Consider the following 16,721-nt stretch of genomic DNA (forward strand, 5'->3'; position numbering starts at 1 on the left):
GGCGCGATAGCGACCGACATGCTTCCTTTAAACGCAAAATGAGTTTTTCACTTGTTGACTGACGGGAGCGAACAAAAGAAACGTCTGCACAGGAGATAAGCGCAAATGTGAACAATAATTGAGGCCCCTGAGGTCAGGGGGAAAACATTTCTTGCTTTGGCTTCCTTTCTGCTGCAATCATCATGAATTCAACTGCTAATTGTGCACCTTGCTTTAGTTTCTCTTCATGTTTTTCCATTACGAGAAAAAAGTCCGACTTTGTTCGAGAAAATGCTGAAATCATCCAAGAATACTCTCAGAGTTTTTATTGGACGTAAAAAATGAAATTTGGACGAACGTTTAACGTTTAACTCAGGCCACACCTCGGCCTGAGTCGATCGACGTAGGTTTAGTATTTTTAGGAGGGGGGTTTTTTCTAAAAAAAAAAACTGTGACTTTGAACTTGGAAGAGTTTGACATTTTTCTTTTAAACAAATCTTTATTCTTGTAAGAGTACAAGAAAAAAAAAACCCAGACTGTTTTTAGCAACCTTTTCTTATTCTCATTAGATTGACTTCTTTGAGAAAAAAAAATGTACTAATTCAATCTACGAAGCAACTGTATTCTTCTAAAATTACAGTTTTCCCCCAAAAAGTACTCTAAACTCCTCGAAGATTACGCCGTTATTTGCATAAAATTACAATTTATTCTTAACATACTCCAAAAATGATGACTTTACTCTCGCGAGACTACGACTTTATCTCAACGTTATTCTCATAACGTTTTTTCTGTTAAAATTCAACTTTATTCATATGAAATTATGATTTGTACATTTTGGTCTTTATTCTCACCAAATTTTGAATTCATGCTTGTACATTTTGGACTTTATTCTCATACAATTACAACTTTATTGTCACATAATTACTACTGTTCACTTACATTGTCACTTTATTCTCTCAAAAGTTCAATTTTTTTCTTTAAAGACAATACAAATGTAATCCTTTTTTGTTGATTTTCTTGAAAAAAAAAAAAAGAATATTCCCAGTTGATCATGATTTGTTCTTGAAAAATAATGAAAAGTGACTTCGTCCTGGTTAAATGAAGCCTTTATTTAAAGTCTATTCTATTCTCTTGAGGTTTTGTTTTGTTCCGACTTTCATGAACAAAACGACTTTATTCTCATAAATTACCCTGTTGTATTATAGATTCTATTTTTATATATAGATACTGTATGTATATAGTGTGAACCTGAGGCCTGTGGCCTGTGGGAACAGGAAGAGGAAGAGGAACAGGAACAGGAACAGGAAGAAATTTGCAAGTGGTTTTCCGTGGCGCTCGGGACCAGACGCGGCATATGTCCGAGGCGATGATAAAACATTGAAGCGCTCTCATCAGAGGTGAGGCCGCATGAAAAATGGAGCAGCTTTTTCCACTTTTAGCTCCTCGTCGACAAACAAAAATACCCCCAAAAAGGGTGTCACTCAGTGAAAGTTCAAATGTGGCCAAATTATAAGCAAATAGTCCAAGACCTCGGTGTAGAGAGCACCAGAAGATTGACATTTTCTTTTTCTTTGGCTTGATGTTATTAAGAATGTTTGAAAAATGAAGGGCGGCACGGTGGCCGACTGGTTAGAGCGTCAGCCTCACAGTTCTGAGGTGCGGGGTTCAATCCCCGTCCCCGCCTGTGTGGAGTTTGCATGTTCTCCCCGTGCCTGCGTGGGTTTTCTCCGGGCACTCCGGTTTCCTCCCACATCCCAAAAACATGCATGAATTGGAGACTCTAAATTGCCCGTAGGCATGACTGTGAGTGCGAATGGTTGTTTGTTTCGATGTGCCCTGTGATTGGCTGGCAACCAGTTCAGGGTGTACCCCGCCTCCTGCCCGATGACAGCTGGGATAGGCTCCAGCGCGCCCGCGACCCTAGTGAGGAGAAGCGGCTCAGAAAATGGATGGATGGATGAAAAATGAAGATTAAAATCCAGCACCGGTAATAAAGGTTTTCTGATGCTGACTCTGGAACGTATTAGTACACGTTATGTTCATTCTTATGGGGATTTGGTTGAAATTGAATGGAACTGGAATAGGAATATGTTTGACTTCCTCCCAATGTCTTATTCTTGCATATTGTACACTGGACAAAATATTACAGAAAAATGCATTTTTCTCAGAAAACAAATGGATTAATACGATCATTTTACTACAATAAAGTTGTATTGTTATGAGAGGAAAAAATGAGAAGCTAGTAAAATAACACCATTCCCAAAAAGTATATTCTCGTCAGATTTTTTGGGAATGAAAATTGAATTCACAAACATCAACATCCATAAAACACTGAATGAACGAATGTACTTTATTCTGCTGTTAATTTCTTTCAAAATTCCATTTTATACGATGATGACTTATTTCTAAATAATAATTAGAATTACAACATTTTCAAAAAGGCGAATCCCCGTAGAATTGTGACTTTATTCTCGTAAAATGTTCGATTTTTCAGTGTTGATGAGAAAGTAGGGGACCTATAAGTCAGCCTTGGGGGACACCATGTTTCAAATTCTACAGTAGCTCACTGATGAGCATTCACTCATTCCTTAAATTCTTCTGTGGGATTAATCAATATCAATCAATGAATCAATCTATCTATCTAAATGACAACTTTATACTTGTAAAATTACAACTTTTTCTACAACTAACCCTTCTTGAAGGATTTCAACATTATTCTTGTAAAGTTACAACTCTTACTTGAAAAATGACGACTTTTATCTCGTAGGTGGGATATTGAAAAAGTAAAATATCATTGAAATAAAATCTACATCAAGGCCAAAATGTGACTTTCCTGGATGTTCGGCAGCCTGCGTCCCACCCCACCAACCACAAACCAGCCTTGTGGCCCCCTGGTGGGCCGCCCACGAGCACGGGGCACCATGTGGACACTCGCTGTGATTCTCCTCCTTCACCTGCTGCTGCACGGACATGTTTTATAAATAAGCACATTAAATAGTCATATGTCAGCATCTGCACCCAAACGCAGACTGCTGACTTTTCCTACAGTCACAAGGACCAGCCAACTATTATGCAACAATTTTATGATTATCTCGTTAATTTGTATTCTTTGTTATGGTTTTAGAGGAGAATGCAAGAATGTGTTATTTGTGAGATTTATTTATTTATCAACCATTCGCTCACAATCTCATTCCAATGAGATTCTATCTAATTTATTAAAAAGTAGAGGATTTAAAAGTCAACCTTGTGGGATGCCACATTTCATTTTATACAATAGCTCACTGATAATCATTCACTTATTCCTAAATTTCCCTCGTGAGGTTAATAGTCTCTCTCTCTACTCTGCAGGATGTACTACTGTATCTATCTACCTACCTACCTACCTACCTACCACTCGGCCCTCAGATAGCACTTGAGTTACACGTAATGAAACTTCTCCCTTCTGCGCTGTCTTGTCACCCCAACATAGGAATAAAAGCTCGACATTGAATATTCATAGTTTTTTCATCATGTCACGTGACAGACACTTTGCATAAAATGTGCATGAATGCGAGAATGTGTGGGTGGTGCTTAGTGACCACCACGTGACAAAGTCCATGTGCTCTCATTCTCCAAAAGTACAGTGGCAGATGTGGTCCAGGGGCTCGCTCAGTTAGCACTGTACTGATTTTCATTGCTTTGTTTTAGATTGATGGCGTCATAGTCTCTAATTATGACTTTACAGACTTAGACAATCGGTCACGTCTAGTTGAGTCAGGCCATTATGACTCTGTGGCTGCATCTGTCGGGGAAGTTTCTCATTAATACTGTTAATTGAGATTAGACAGTCCAATATGATATATCGATTGACATTTTCGATGCATCACATACTTTGGGAAGGGACGGTTTCTTTCCCCAGAATGCACTTCGTAGGATTAAGAATATAGAGTTATATCCTGCGTGCAATTTAACAGTGTTTATTATTGCCGCTTACAGGGATGCGTAATAACGAGAGCGGTTTCTCCATCCTGCAGTTGACCAACTCCAGGTCCAGAGGCTAGATGCAGCCCACTACATCATTTTGTGGCTAAAGCAAATCATGTCTTCATAAAATCTGTACCAAAACTGCAAATGATCTTAACTTTTCATTGATATATTGCAATGTTATATATATTTTTTTTTAAATACATCTGACAAACTATTTTCATTCGCATCCGATTTCAAAACTATTTCGCCATAAATTTGTTTGTGATGAGGCAATGAAACAATTTGATGGTTTGTCAGTATTAAAGCAGAACTCCAATGTGGCCCGCGGCAAAAACGAGTTTGACACCCTTGATGGTACTGTAGACCACTGCAAACTACAACCACTAATTACACTAATTGAGCATTAGTTTTGCAAAAGTATATTTATACTTGTATTTAGCTATAGCTCTTGTGTTGCATTGATATTACAAATCAGAGAAAATGAAAAGGAGAGAGGCAAAACATGGCTTTTAAATGACTGCTTTATTCCTCAAAGCAGTGAAATATGAAAAAGCAAAATTATTGCAATAAAAACGTTGAAAATAAAAATTCCATGTTCTAATAGGTGTGTCTGCAGAGTGAGGAGACCACCAGCACAAGACATCTATTCAAGTTGAGTGTCTGGTATTACATAGGAATAAATACATCACAGGCAAGATGCGAAGGGTTGAAACTTTGAATCCGGACAGAAGGCGTGGGGCGCGGTGTCGTCACTCTGCAGCGCCTCCTTGTGGCAACAACGCTTAACGACAGCAGTAGATATCCGTGACGCTCGTCTTATCTGTCCGGTCTCATCATGCCCGGCCTGACTGGCATCATCATGGGTCGAGGGTGACGCATCATGTGAGGCGGTCCCGGCATCATCTGCATGGGCGCTCCCATGGGTGGCCGCATTCCTGCTCGTGGAGACGAAGGCAGGCGTAAGTGAGACTTCAAATCGTTTGAACGCCTGCTTAATTTTATGAAACTAAAGCTCGTACCGGGTCCGCCAGGCATCATTCCATGAGGCGGGGGCCCCATCATGGGCATCATGGGAGGACCGGCCATGGGCGGCGTGGGCAGCATACCTGGACGTGGAGGACCCCCTGTGTCAAACCGAGACATTTTAGTTTGACGTGTTTCTTGAGTGCCACTGGAGGGGACTCCATTAACTCAATCACTGCCAGCCTTCCCACTTATCATGGCTATTTGACTGCTCAAGCCATCAATGCCACTCAATGAATTAAAGGGGCTGAAGAGGTTTTTACCTCAGCTCTACAGGTGGCGCCAGAGGTTACACTAGTCATTTTATTGTATTTTTTTGTCCACATGGGGTCACCATCCTCACATTGTACAAAGTAGCATCTTTGACTTTGAATGAGAGCAGCTTTGTTAAAGACGGGGACTGGCCTGCAACGTGTGCCTCCGCATAGGAGTGAGGAGTTGGCTGTTGTTAGCCCATCTGCGCGTTGCGCAGCAGCTCATGTACAAATGTATTACGCGGTTCTTTTATGACTCTTTGCTCAATGAAGCGATTGAAAGCGCACCGGTGGCTGGGGAGCATTACAATACGTTCTAACCAGCAGTAGTAGGATATATTCAATTAGCTAACATCGAAATGACCTGGATGAATGAGAATATTCACTGGAAACTTAAAAGGTAACTGAAACTAATGTTCACGGGCTGTACTTATTTGTGACATGTCTTCATTGGAGCGGTGGTGGCGGCGGTAGACTGCGAGTCCGCCCAAGTGCTGTCAACACGGCACAGCTACAAACAACCAATGAAAACATGTTTTGTTACATTGTGTTGCTCAGTTGGCTAGCAGGGCTGTCCACAAAATCTGTATTTTTTCCATACTTTGTTTGACAGAAGAAAAAAACCCTTTCACGGTTACTTGGTTTGAATAAACCAAGTGTGATGTGTCAAATTGTTCATTCCATGCTGACTTACCAGGAGGGGGGGCACCTGCAAATGGCGTGGGGGGGATTTTTCCTTGCTGAAAAGCAGCAGCTGTTGAAAAAGAAAAAAAAAATATATTGATATGCAGCACCTCATGAAATATTTGTTACAAATTCCCTAAAACTCCAATTTTCTTACTGGTTTTATCGATCAAGCTCTGGGCCTGCTCCTCCATCCATTTCTGGTAGTAGTCCTTGACATTTTCTTTGTGTTTTCTCCCGCTGCAGTGGGTTTTCCTCACCGACGGCTGAAGAATCAGAGCAAGGGGAAATGGATTGAACAGATGTACGCGTCATCGTTTGCGATGGGCACCGTGACGCCGTGCTTACCGAATCGTGTGTCAGGTAGGTGTCGCAGTAATCACAGTAAAACCTGTAGATCGAGATTACAAAGAAATAACATTCACTTTTATCACTGTTCACAGCACATTTGTGTATATTTTTCCTGATATACTAGTCTTACATCATACCCAATGTATACTGCTCAAACCCTGTTGTTGTTGTTGTTTTAGGCTACAATAATTGCCTTGAAAAAGCATTTACACACAGTGAAGATCATTTTGTGCCAATTCCTACATGTTGTGTTACTCTAACTGGCTACAAGTTTGTTCAATTAAAATAACGCAGCGTGATATAAATATGTTCCACAATGAGTATTTTTTGGTTCGATATTCTCTCTCTCTCTCTCAATCGTATGTACTTACGAAGGAAGGCGACGAGCGTCTGGTCCCGTCTAAATACAAATCTAGAATATACCAGTTATTCCCACCAGGTTTTAAATCTACTCATAACATCCACCTACTAACGAGATATTTATGGCTTAATAATAACTGAGCAATAATAATAATAATATAATGTCCAAAATAGTCTCAAAAATTCCCTTCGCAAAGAGTTTCGCTGCAGAAATTAGACGGAGCCGGAACAAAGCTTGCTGTGCCTTCAATAGAAACGCGGTCGATTCATACTGTCATATGCTAACTTCACATCCACTACTAATACATATACAGGTTTGTTTCATTGCTCGCAAGTTTCGGAGTAAATGTTTAGGGACCACAAACAAAGACTACATCGACTTACTTCGGCATGTTTCAAGGGAGACTGCGTCCGAAAGCGCCACTCCAGTGTTCCCAATAAAGGTTCCCACCAGAAATGTGTCTTGTCCACGAAATGTTCCGATTAGAAAGCCGCGGCAGGAACGTTATGTTTAACGCAAACGTTCCGACATACTGCTTGCATTTAGAGAATTAGCATGTTTTTTAATTACAAAAAAAATAAATCCATGAAAGTGACAAATTAAAAAATATATATTTTGCACAAGTAGGACGAATTTTTGAATCCATCCCCATACCAATTTCCGAAACAGTTTAAATGGAGGGAAATTAACATGATAAAATGGCTGTCCGTATGGATTTCGCTTTGAAGGGAGGTCCAAAATGATGGAAATTAGACCTGGTTGCTGGAGACTGCTGATTAACTCTTTCACACACTAAACAAACGACATAAATTGTAATGCCCCCCCCACACGTGTCAGGTGTTCCACTGCAAAAAGAACAACTTGCCACCTCGAGTGATGAGCCAATCGCAGGAGGGTTCCAAATAGCAACAGATGACGTCACGAGCCACGACGTGATTGGCGCAGGTGACGCACTGGGCTGTTGCAACGTCAAACTTCGTCCCCCTTGTCGTGCCATGCGCATTGACGCTTGTTGTTGTGGCGCTGGAGCAGCTTGTTATGGCTAGACGACGAGGCCCCGGACCCGACTGAGAGAGCGAGAGAGAGGCTTCCCCGCCACCCCACCCTCCTCCCCTCCTCTCCCGGCCACCCTCATGGAGGGCACGGACATGGACGTGGACGCGGAGCTCATGCAGAAGTTCAGCTGCATGGGCACCACGGACAAGGACGTCCTCATCACGGAGTTCCAGAGGCTGCTGGGCTTCCAACTCAACCCCGCCGGCTGCGCCTTCTTCCTGGACATGACCAACTGGTGAGTCCGGGGAGGAGGAGTAGGAGGAGGAGGAGAAGGGCCCCCCTGCCGCGGGTGTGTTGTGTTGTCACGGGACGACGGCGAGTTAGCCGCATAAATTAGCCGCTTGGCTCACGTCGACATGCTAATAAAATGGAGTCGAGACACAGCGCTGAGTTAGTTTCGGTTTATTTCACGGCTCGTACGCTGAAAATGACCCGCAGGCGACGTAAAAGAAGCACACTGAGCACGTTAAACGGACTTTTAAAGGTTGACGCTCGCCGAGTGGGTTAATTAAAACCCTGCGAGCCGTCGTCCGCTTGAGCTAGCCCGCGCTCAGGCTACCACTCGCTTGACGTTACGTCAGACACGTAATGTACGTGCGGTGACGTCATCGGTCGTGACTGATGCGAGGGCGGAAATAAAACAAAAATCCAGCAAACATTCCCTTTACATTTCGTGTCACAAATAAAGTCAAACAATGTGTACCTAATATATACCTATGTAACACGTATATCTCCACATTTCTTCACATCGATAACAAATGTAACTTCTGCAAAACAACCTGGAAGTGTAACTCATTTGTTTTATTTACTTGAAAACTACATAAAACTGAAGGGAAGAACATTATCTTCACATCCATAAGTGTAAATTTCAAGTCACTTCCACTGTTAGTTTTTTTTTATTGAAGTAGATTATTATTTTAGATCCCTCAAATTGGTCAAAAACAAAAAAAAATGGAGGGTTTAGTGTACATTTATTCAGAGGTTTTCAAACAATAAATGTCACAGAAATGTAATTGAAATAAGGGTTTCAAGACGGTTAGGTTTTCAAATTAGGGTTTTCAGTCAGGGTTTCAAATGATTTGTTATCTATTAAATTCATTATAAATCACCTGAGACTCTGCTGTAATTAGGGTTTGAAGCCTCGGTTAGGTTTTAAAATTAGGGTTTCAAGCCAGGGTTAGCGTTTCAAAGTGTGGTTTTAAAACAGGATTAGGGTTTGAAAGTAGGGTTTTTTGATAGGGTTAACAAATGAGGATGGCAAGTCTGGATTAGGGTTTAAAATTAGGGTTTCAAAGGTTTACTACCTTTCAAATCTAACAGTGAAGCATCAAATCCCTGCTAGCGTTAGCATCATCCTCACATCTTCCATCTCCCCCCCCCCACCAGGAACCTTCAGGCTGCCATCGGCGCTTATTACGACTTTGAGAGTCCCAGCATCAACACGCCGTCCATGTCGTTCGTGGAAGACGTGACGATCGGCGAGGGCGAGTCGGTGCCGCCCGACACGCCCTTCACGAAGACCTGGAGGATACAGAACTCGGGTACGCCTCGCCGTGGTCATGCTCGCGTGGCAAGCTGAGTCGTTTTTCACCGTGACCTCGCATCTACTTCCGGGCGGCCAAATACGTTCGTAAACATCCATCCATCCATTTTCTGTCGCGCTTCTCCTCACGGGGGTCGCGGGCGTGCCGGAGCCTATACCAGCTATCATCGGGCAGGAGGCGGGGTCCACCCTGAACTGGTTGCCAGCCAATCGCAGGGCACATACAAACAAACAACCATTCGCCCAAAAAATCTGACATCGAATAAGTCCACTCCATTCGTTGCCGCTACACTGCGTCCATTTGACACACTGACGAATCATCTTGTGTGTTGGAAAGAAAGAAAGAAAGAAAGAAAGAAAGAAAGAAAGAGGTCTTTCTTCACAATAATCTGTCATTGTGTTAATTGAAATTTCATGGATCAAACGTACTAGTGGTATCGGTACTCGGTATTGGTGAGTACTCAAGAGTAATACTCGTACTGTTATCGGTCTAAAAAAGTAAGTGGTATCGAACATCCCTAATACATACGTGTGTACTCGAAGAAGACAAAACGCTCAATAACCCGCAGTAATATTAGTCATTTTTCGCAGAGGATATAGAATACTGTAAATGCCTGTGTGTAACGTAACAATACTGTTGTTTTTAATATTGTCTGTCTACATGTGGTGCTGCATCGTTTGCATTCAAATGTCTGTTGCTGAAAGGGCTATTTTATTTTTTTAAGAATTGTTCCCTAGCTGCTGCTTGCTGGGAAATTCGCTGGCACGCACCATCTCGTGCTCCCAACTAAACCTTTTGGCACGTATCTGGGGGCGCAACCCCAAACTCAACAATTGTTGTGGTTTTTAATTGAAGTGAAGCGGGAGTCACTCACTGCGAGTGACCCGGCACCTCACGTTTGCAAACATTCTGAAAAGGTCTCCCCTCGCTGCTGCAGGCGCAGAGGCGTGGCCCGCGGGCGTGTGCCTCAAGTACATCGGCGGCGACCAGTTCGGCCACGTCAACACGGTGATGGTGAAGTCTCTGGAGCCCCGGGAAGTGGCCGACGTCAGCGTGCAGATGAGAAGCCCCGCCTCGCCCGGCATGTACCAGGGCCAGTGGAGGATGTGTACCGCCGGCGGCTTGTTCTACGGAGGTACGGCGCAGTGGGAAGGCATTTCCAAATAAATGAGCCATTATTCATTCATTCATTCATTCATTCATTCATTGTTTTTGTAATATAAAGTGACCCAAGAAAAAGTTCTTTCACAATTCCAGGTTTTGGGTTCAAGCCTGTATTATGTTTCAAACGAGGGTCGGGGTTTGAAATGAGGGTTTTTCAACTTGGGTTACGGTTTCAAGCAATGGTTAGGGTTTAAAAATGACAGTTTCGAGCCAGGGCCAGGGTTTGAAAGTAGGCTCTCAATCTAGAATTGGGGATTCAAGCCAGAGTTAGGCTTTCAACTTTGGGTTATAATTGAGACCTTAGTAAACCTTGTGGAATATTTCAGATTTCCCAGAATTCTTGAGTGTTGAGCGTTAGCAGCTCTACACAATACTTGCTAAGTAATAACCTGGTTGGGACTAGTGTCATCATATAAATGGCATAACGACATGCAAAGTGAAACGCGTGTGCCCGTCGTTTGTGGCCAGACGTGATCTGGGTGATCCTGAGCGTGGAGGTGGGCGGCCTCCTGGGCGTCACGCAGCAGCTGTCGTCCTTCGAGACAGAGTTCAACACGCAGCCCCAGCGTGACGTGCAAGACGACTTCAACCCGTTCGCCTCGCCGCACAAGAACAAGCGAGACGCCGACCGCGGCGGCGAAGGCAATGGCGAGAACACGGCGTCTCATAATGCCGCCAACAGGGCGTCAAACGGCCTGCGGGCCAATCTGACGCCGGTGACGCGCGGACAGGTACGCTCTTTGAAACATATTTAGTGGTTTTACAGTTTATTCCCAATACAGGATACTACTTTTTCTCAACAATATGAATTTTTCTTAAAAACACATTTTTTTAAATATCCTCATTTCTCAAAAATTCATTTTTTTGTGAAAATAACTTTTTCTTTTTTCCTAAATGTGACCTGTGAAAGTTTTTTTTCTCTAAAATGTGACTTTCCTCCAAATATACAACGTTTTTTTTGAAAAAATATTTGTTTTCGAAAATAAAAAAAAATACTTTTTCTTGAAAATTTTTCAAAGATATGTGGCTTTTTTCTTGAAAATAAACACATTTTTCTTGGAAACGTACTTTCTGGAAAATATATGAAAAAAATAACGTTTTTGTCAAAAGTACAACTTTTTCTTAGTCTGTTTTTAGTTTTTTTTCTCACAGAAATGTACAACTTTTTTATTCTCAAAAATATGCAGCTTGAGTCTACAAAGTAAAATGTTTTACAAATTAAAATGTTATTTCTCCAAAATACTTTCTTTTTTTGTAAAAAAAAAACAAAAAACAATACCCTAGTCCTTCTCAAATATATACGTCGTTTTTCCTCAAAATGTAAGCCTTTCTTTATTTCTCTAGAAACAAGTCTGTAAACACCATGACGCCCTTGGGATCTGGAACGGATTAATGGCATTTCCATTCATCTCAATGGGGAAAGATGATTTGAGATTGCGACTGTTTTTATCTTTTCACTTTTTTCCCCAGGGTGTTCATGGACCGTATCCCTTTGGACAGAGCTAGAATGGCCCTCACCTCTCGGAGTCCTCAAAGGGGAGCGTGGACGAACTGTTGTTTTCTAACGACTCTCCACAACGCCCCCTTGGCACGCGGACGGCGGCGGCGGCGGCGGCGGCGACCAAACGTCTCGCCCGCATGTGCGAACGCTTCTTTCAGAATTTCTTTTGTTTGTTTTGTTTTTCTTCAAGCATCCGGGTCATCCGCTCACCACACACTCTGGCCGTCGCCCGGACGTCTTGACAAGACGTCGGCCTTAAAAAGTCCGCACGTTCGTTCACCTGGATTCCCCTCGTGCTCGCGTATCCGATTACTTCAAGGCTTACCTTCCTTCCATCTTTCTGGGCGGCAATTGCGTCTCAAACACCCGCGTAGACAAACTCTCCCAAAGACAACAGCCACACGGGGGCCCTGCTGTGACTTCACGGGATAGAGTGAGTGAGTGAGTGAGTGAGTGTGTGTTTGTGTTTGTTTTTAGGGTGGGCTTTCAAAAGCGTGCAGAAGTAATGAGAAAGGGTTGAATAAGCCATGAGGAAAAAGTCTATTTTGCCCCGTGAGTGGTTGTATTTTTCCACGTCTGTGTGTTTTAGCTCTGTGTTTGCGTGTGTTGCATTCAATTGACAAAGAAAAGGGAGTGTGCTTGTGATTGTTTACCATTTGAAGATTGCCCCAAACCCACTCATGAATCATCCACATTATTTATTTGTATTCTGGGTCAGCAGGTGGTGCTAGAAATCAAACTCAAATCTCAAGTGTGTGTGTGCGCGCGTGCGTGCGTTGCAATGAATCCAAGGAAAAGGTGACGCTGATTCCGCTTTGATGGAGAATTGGGCACTGATGTTCTTTTCCTGCTGTTTGCACAAACAAAGAAATCCGATGAATTTTGTTGTTCAATTTTTTTCTTTTCTTTTTTTTGGGGGGGTGGGGGGGCTTGTTGTGGAACCTGGCGCATCTTCATCATCTTCCGTCATTCCCCCAACCCCGAATAAGGTTTGTTTTGTTCACAGCTTTGAGTTGAAACACGCACCAAATGGTTTTTCATGGAAGCGATTTTTATCATCAGTATGTCAGCCAGAGGCTTTGAAAGTGTATTTTTGAATGGAGAATAAAATGGGAAAAGTCGGCATGGTGCTGTGAGAGGATGTTCCTCGAGTTTCCTGATTGTCTCCTAGCGTCATTTTTTTACTTATTTACTTCCATTTTAAACATCATCATGTTTGGGAGTTAAAGAAATGTGTATTAAAATGACTAATGCATCTCAAATGATATTCAGAACGCAGCAAACAAAAAAATGTAAAACCTTTCATGTAAAATAGTACACATAAAAGATTTCTAAAAAAATTGCCTTTATTCCCTGCATATATATGATTTATTTTCTCCCAAATATAAATCAATTTTGAAAGTGTATATATATATTTTTTTCTTGAAAATATACAAAAAAAGTTATCTGAACTATACAACTTTTTTTCTTTTAAAAAAAGTCAATGTTTTTCTCCCAAAATATACTAGTTACTTTGAAAGTCTAAAAAATATATATTTTTAGTCTCAAATATATGTGGCATTTCCCTTGAAAACATCCAAAATTGAAAAATATGAAACATATTTTTGATATCACAAAAATCTGACATAGGGACAGGGGTGTGTAGACTTTTTATATCAACTGTCTATGGCTGTTTTTCTTAAACTATACAACTTTTTGAGGGGGGGTGGGGTAAAAACATTATTCTCAAAATATACAGCTTCCTGGAAATATGACTTTTTCCTTGAAAATGTCACGCCCCATTTTTATTCAACCTTTCTTGAAATTTTTTTTTCCTCCCCTCAAATGTATTTCTCTGACCGCTTTGACTATTTTGTTGGAAAATATATATTTTTCAAAAATATACAACTTAAAAATGTATGACTTTTTATACGTAATATACAGTATATAATATAATAATCAATTATAAATAATTTAGCGTTTTAACAACAGTGTCATTTAAAATGATCTTTTTCAAATGTGAGAATACAGCACTTTTATATACTTTATATAATATCATTTGCTTATGTAAGTGTACCTAACGATGTTGCCAGTGCGTGTATAGATGACATTAGGCAGAAAACAATCCATTCATAAGGTGTTTAATCTAAAAGGTGTGGCTGGATACACACACGTGTACAAATATTGACTTGAAAAAAAAAAAAGTAATACCGAAGATTCAGTGCTATCGTATCTGCCTCACAGCTTTCATCGGTACTCAGTCGCCCCGCTCTCTGTGTTTGACAACTGCTGTCAAGTCAAACAGACGCCACAAAGCGTATCACACAAAAATATCACAATTGAAAAAAAAATATCTATCGGGTGGGGGGGGGGGGGGTGAAATTGTGGTGACGGTGTCATGAAAAACGGGTTTCTCCTGGCGGCCAACTGAAATGTGTTATTTAGAAATCACTGATCTTAATCTCAACTCACACACACACACACACACAACTTAGATGAGTTTTGACAAATTGAAAAAAAAAAAAAAAAAAAAGGAAGGGTGGGGGGGGGGGGGGAAACATTGGTCGTAAGGTTCTTGTATTTTTGTTCTGTCAGTTGAATGGAAAGGTTTCCTTAAGTTCGTGAGAGTGCACTGAGGGGTCAACGTGACAGGAAGGAAGTGCCATCTGCTTGATGGAAGAGCTCCACTTGGCAGCGTGGCGGGAATATGATTATGTGGCTTTCACCAACCAGGAAGGAGGGAACGCCGCGGGCATCATAAACGACAAGAAGCAGTGCCAAAAAGCGGCCAGTAAAGACGATTTGATGTGGAAGCAGAAAATGCTGCAATGTGTGTCAGATGATTGTGGACTGAAGAGACTTATGGCCCTCGTTCAATTTTTACAAATAAAGGTTTTTGGTTTTTTTTTCTTGAAAATATGACTTTTGCCTATATATTATGTGAATTTTCTTTGTCGAAAATATGCATTTTTCTCAAGGAAAAACTTTTTTCCCTAAAAAAAAAAAAAAAAAAAAAAAGCACATTGTACTTGGAAATGTGCATCTTTTTCTCCAAAATTTTAATTTTGGGCCTAACCCTTGAAAATTGAACATATGTATTCTCAGAAAATCTATACAAAATGTGACTTCTTCATCAAAAATAATGAAAATGATATACTGTAGATATGACTTTTTTTTCTCTATAAAAACTGAAAATCTCAAACAATTCTCCAAAACATAAAATATTTGTTCTTAAAAGTTGAAAAACAATGGAATCATGTTCCTTTTTAATGTATTTTTTCCCAAAATCGGTTTCTCAAAAATGAAAAAAACCAATTCCACAAATCTACAAATTTCCTTGAAATTTCTTTCTGAAAATATACAAGTTTTGCTCTGAGTAATAATCCACTTTTACAAAACATTTTAAGTGTATTATTTTTTTATTTTTGAAAATGTCTTTTTTTTTTTTTTCCCCTTTAACATGTAAAACCTTTCTAAAGAAATGATACAGCATTCAAGCAACCAGGTTTTCCTCATCGTTTTGAGCAATTGGTCATTTGGCAATAGCTTACAGCAACATCTCGCACTGTCGACGAAGTCGTTCATTTCTGGAACGCCGAACTTATTGCAAAATTTGGCATTATGAACTAAACTAGCTCCTTTAAAAATGTGTGAACTCAACTTTTTAGTCTTTCGCTTTTCCAACACTGCAAGTACGCTGTTGCGTGTGATGTTGCATTTGGGACGTGAACATGTAACGATGTGTTGGGCGTCCCGCAGTGGAATTCAGCATCACGTCACCTTTGACCTCACGCAAAATCACCATCGCCTTAGGCCAAAGAATGTTTGTTGACCGCCGCGGGGCAACCTTGTTGACACAGGGGCCACCTGCACATGCTCATGACTCACGCGCGTTGACATGGCGTCTGTTAGCTCGTATTAGCTGGCCGGCGCTCAGGCGTGACGTTGTTGATCGGCATCCAAAAGAAAGTTCACACGCCGCTCAAAGAAACTGCCATGCAAATGACTAAAGCCCAAAGCTAACATGCTATCTTGCCAATCCCTCTGCCATTTTCTATAACATTTTGATTCATGTCCACTGTCTTCTGTCAGAAAATACATGCAAATATATTTGGGTGTTTTATAGAAGCGTGTAACACCTGTTGTATTATTTGTGTTTGTTCCTAGGCAGAGTTCATCTTTGTTGCTGCACCGCTACCTGTTGCTAGGCAGAATTTGTGAATCAGTTGTGCGCCTCAAAGCCCATTTATAAAAATGGGTAATATGCGACACGGTAAGGATAATTTCACGGATTAACAATCAGCAAGTTTTAGTCATTTCAACCTTTTCCCCCCCTCAAAAACCTTTAACTTGTTTTCTCAAAAGCATTCGACCCCCCCCCCCCCCCCACACACACACACACAAAATATATTTATTTATTTTATTTTTTTATAAAAAAAAAAAAAAAAAAAGATTTTTTTTCTCAAATATTTAATGGTATAACTTGATAATATAAAAACACATTAATGGTGTAAAAAGTTGATTTATCTTTTTTGTATCACAAGAAACATGGCACTCAAACAGGGGTGTGTAGACTTTTTATAGCCACTGTTCTGACAGCCTAGAAAACAAGCTCACTTTCATCCAGTGGGGTTAACGAGCTGTATGATGAGGCCTGAGCTGATGTGCGCGCACACGCACACACGTAGGCACACACAGACGCGCACACACGCCAGCTTGCGTGCGTAGATAAACAAGGCGCCCCTATAAATTGGAATAGCTGTCAATGGAGGTGGAATTCCTCCGCTGTCGCAGGTGCTTTGACTCCAGACAAGTGTGCAGTTGGCCTTCAGGCTGACACTCTCAACTTAACTCATATT

The 16,721-nt window shown here is 41.2% G+C and overlaps 2 protein-coding genes across 2 annotated transcripts; one reads left to right on the top strand and one right to left on the bottom strand.

Annotated features, from left to right (window-relative positions):
- Positions 1-4,448: 4,448 nt before the first annotated feature.
- On the bottom strand, positions 4,449-7,189 carry snrpc (small nuclear ribonucleoprotein polypeptide C). The gene is made up of 6 exons (XM_061785484.1): positions 7,002-7,189; positions 6,255-6,297; positions 6,064-6,172; positions 5,917-5,976; positions 4,965-5,069; positions 4,449-4,880 (listed from the first exon to the last, which is right to left on the bottom strand). Exons 1-6 carry the CDS (start codon positions 7,007-7,009, stop codon positions 4,762-4,764), a joined length of 444 nt encoding a protein of 147 aa, XP_061641468.1. The 5' UTR covers positions 7,010-7,189; the 3' UTR covers positions 4,449-4,761.
- Positions 7,190-7,502: 313 nt separating this feature from the next.
- Positions 7,503-13,019, top strand: ilrun (inflammation and lipid regulator with UBA-like and NBR1-like domains). The gene is made up of 5 exons (XM_061785483.1): positions 7,503-7,909; positions 9,061-9,215; positions 10,156-10,353; positions 10,851-11,113; positions 11,853-13,019. Exons 1-5 carry the CDS (start codon positions 7,752-7,754, stop codon positions 11,886-11,888), a joined length of 810 nt encoding a protein of 269 aa, XP_061641467.1. The 5' UTR covers positions 7,503-7,751; the 3' UTR covers positions 11,889-13,019.
- Positions 13,020-16,721: the final 3,702 nt, after the last annotated feature.

Source organism: Phyllopteryx taeniolatus, chromosome 9 (assembly GCF_024500385.1).
Source record: "Phyllopteryx taeniolatus isolate TA_2022b chromosome 9, UOR_Ptae_1.2, whole genome shotgun sequence".
Classification (NCBI taxonomy): Eukaryota; Metazoa; Chordata; class Actinopteri; order Syngnathiformes; family Syngnathidae; genus Phyllopteryx; species Phyllopteryx taeniolatus.

Excerpts from the sequence above, each read along its gene's own strand:
- snrpc (XM_061785484.1), bottom strand. Across the intron at positions 6,173-6,254 it reads CCTACCTGACACACGATTCG|CCGTCGGTGAGGAAAACCCA; the intron begins GTAAGCACGGCG and ends CTGATTCTTCAG. Across the intron at positions 5,977-6,063 it reads GAGCTTGATCGATAAAACCA|CTGCTGCTTTTCAGCAAGGA; the intron begins GTAAGAAAATTG and ends CTTTTTCAACAG.
- ilrun (XM_061785483.1), top strand. The coding sequence starts at position 7,752 with ATGGAGGGCACGGACATGGACGTGGACGCGGAGCTCATGCAGAAGTTC. Across the intron at positions 7,910-9,060 it reads TTCCTGGACATGACCAACTG|GAACCTTCAGGCTGCCATCG; the intron begins GTGAGTCCGGGG and ends CCCCCCCACCAG. Across the intron at positions 10,354-10,850 it reads CGGCGGCTTGTTCTACGGAG|ACGTGATCTGGGTGATCCTG; the intron begins GTACGGCGCAGT and ends GTTTGTGGCCAG.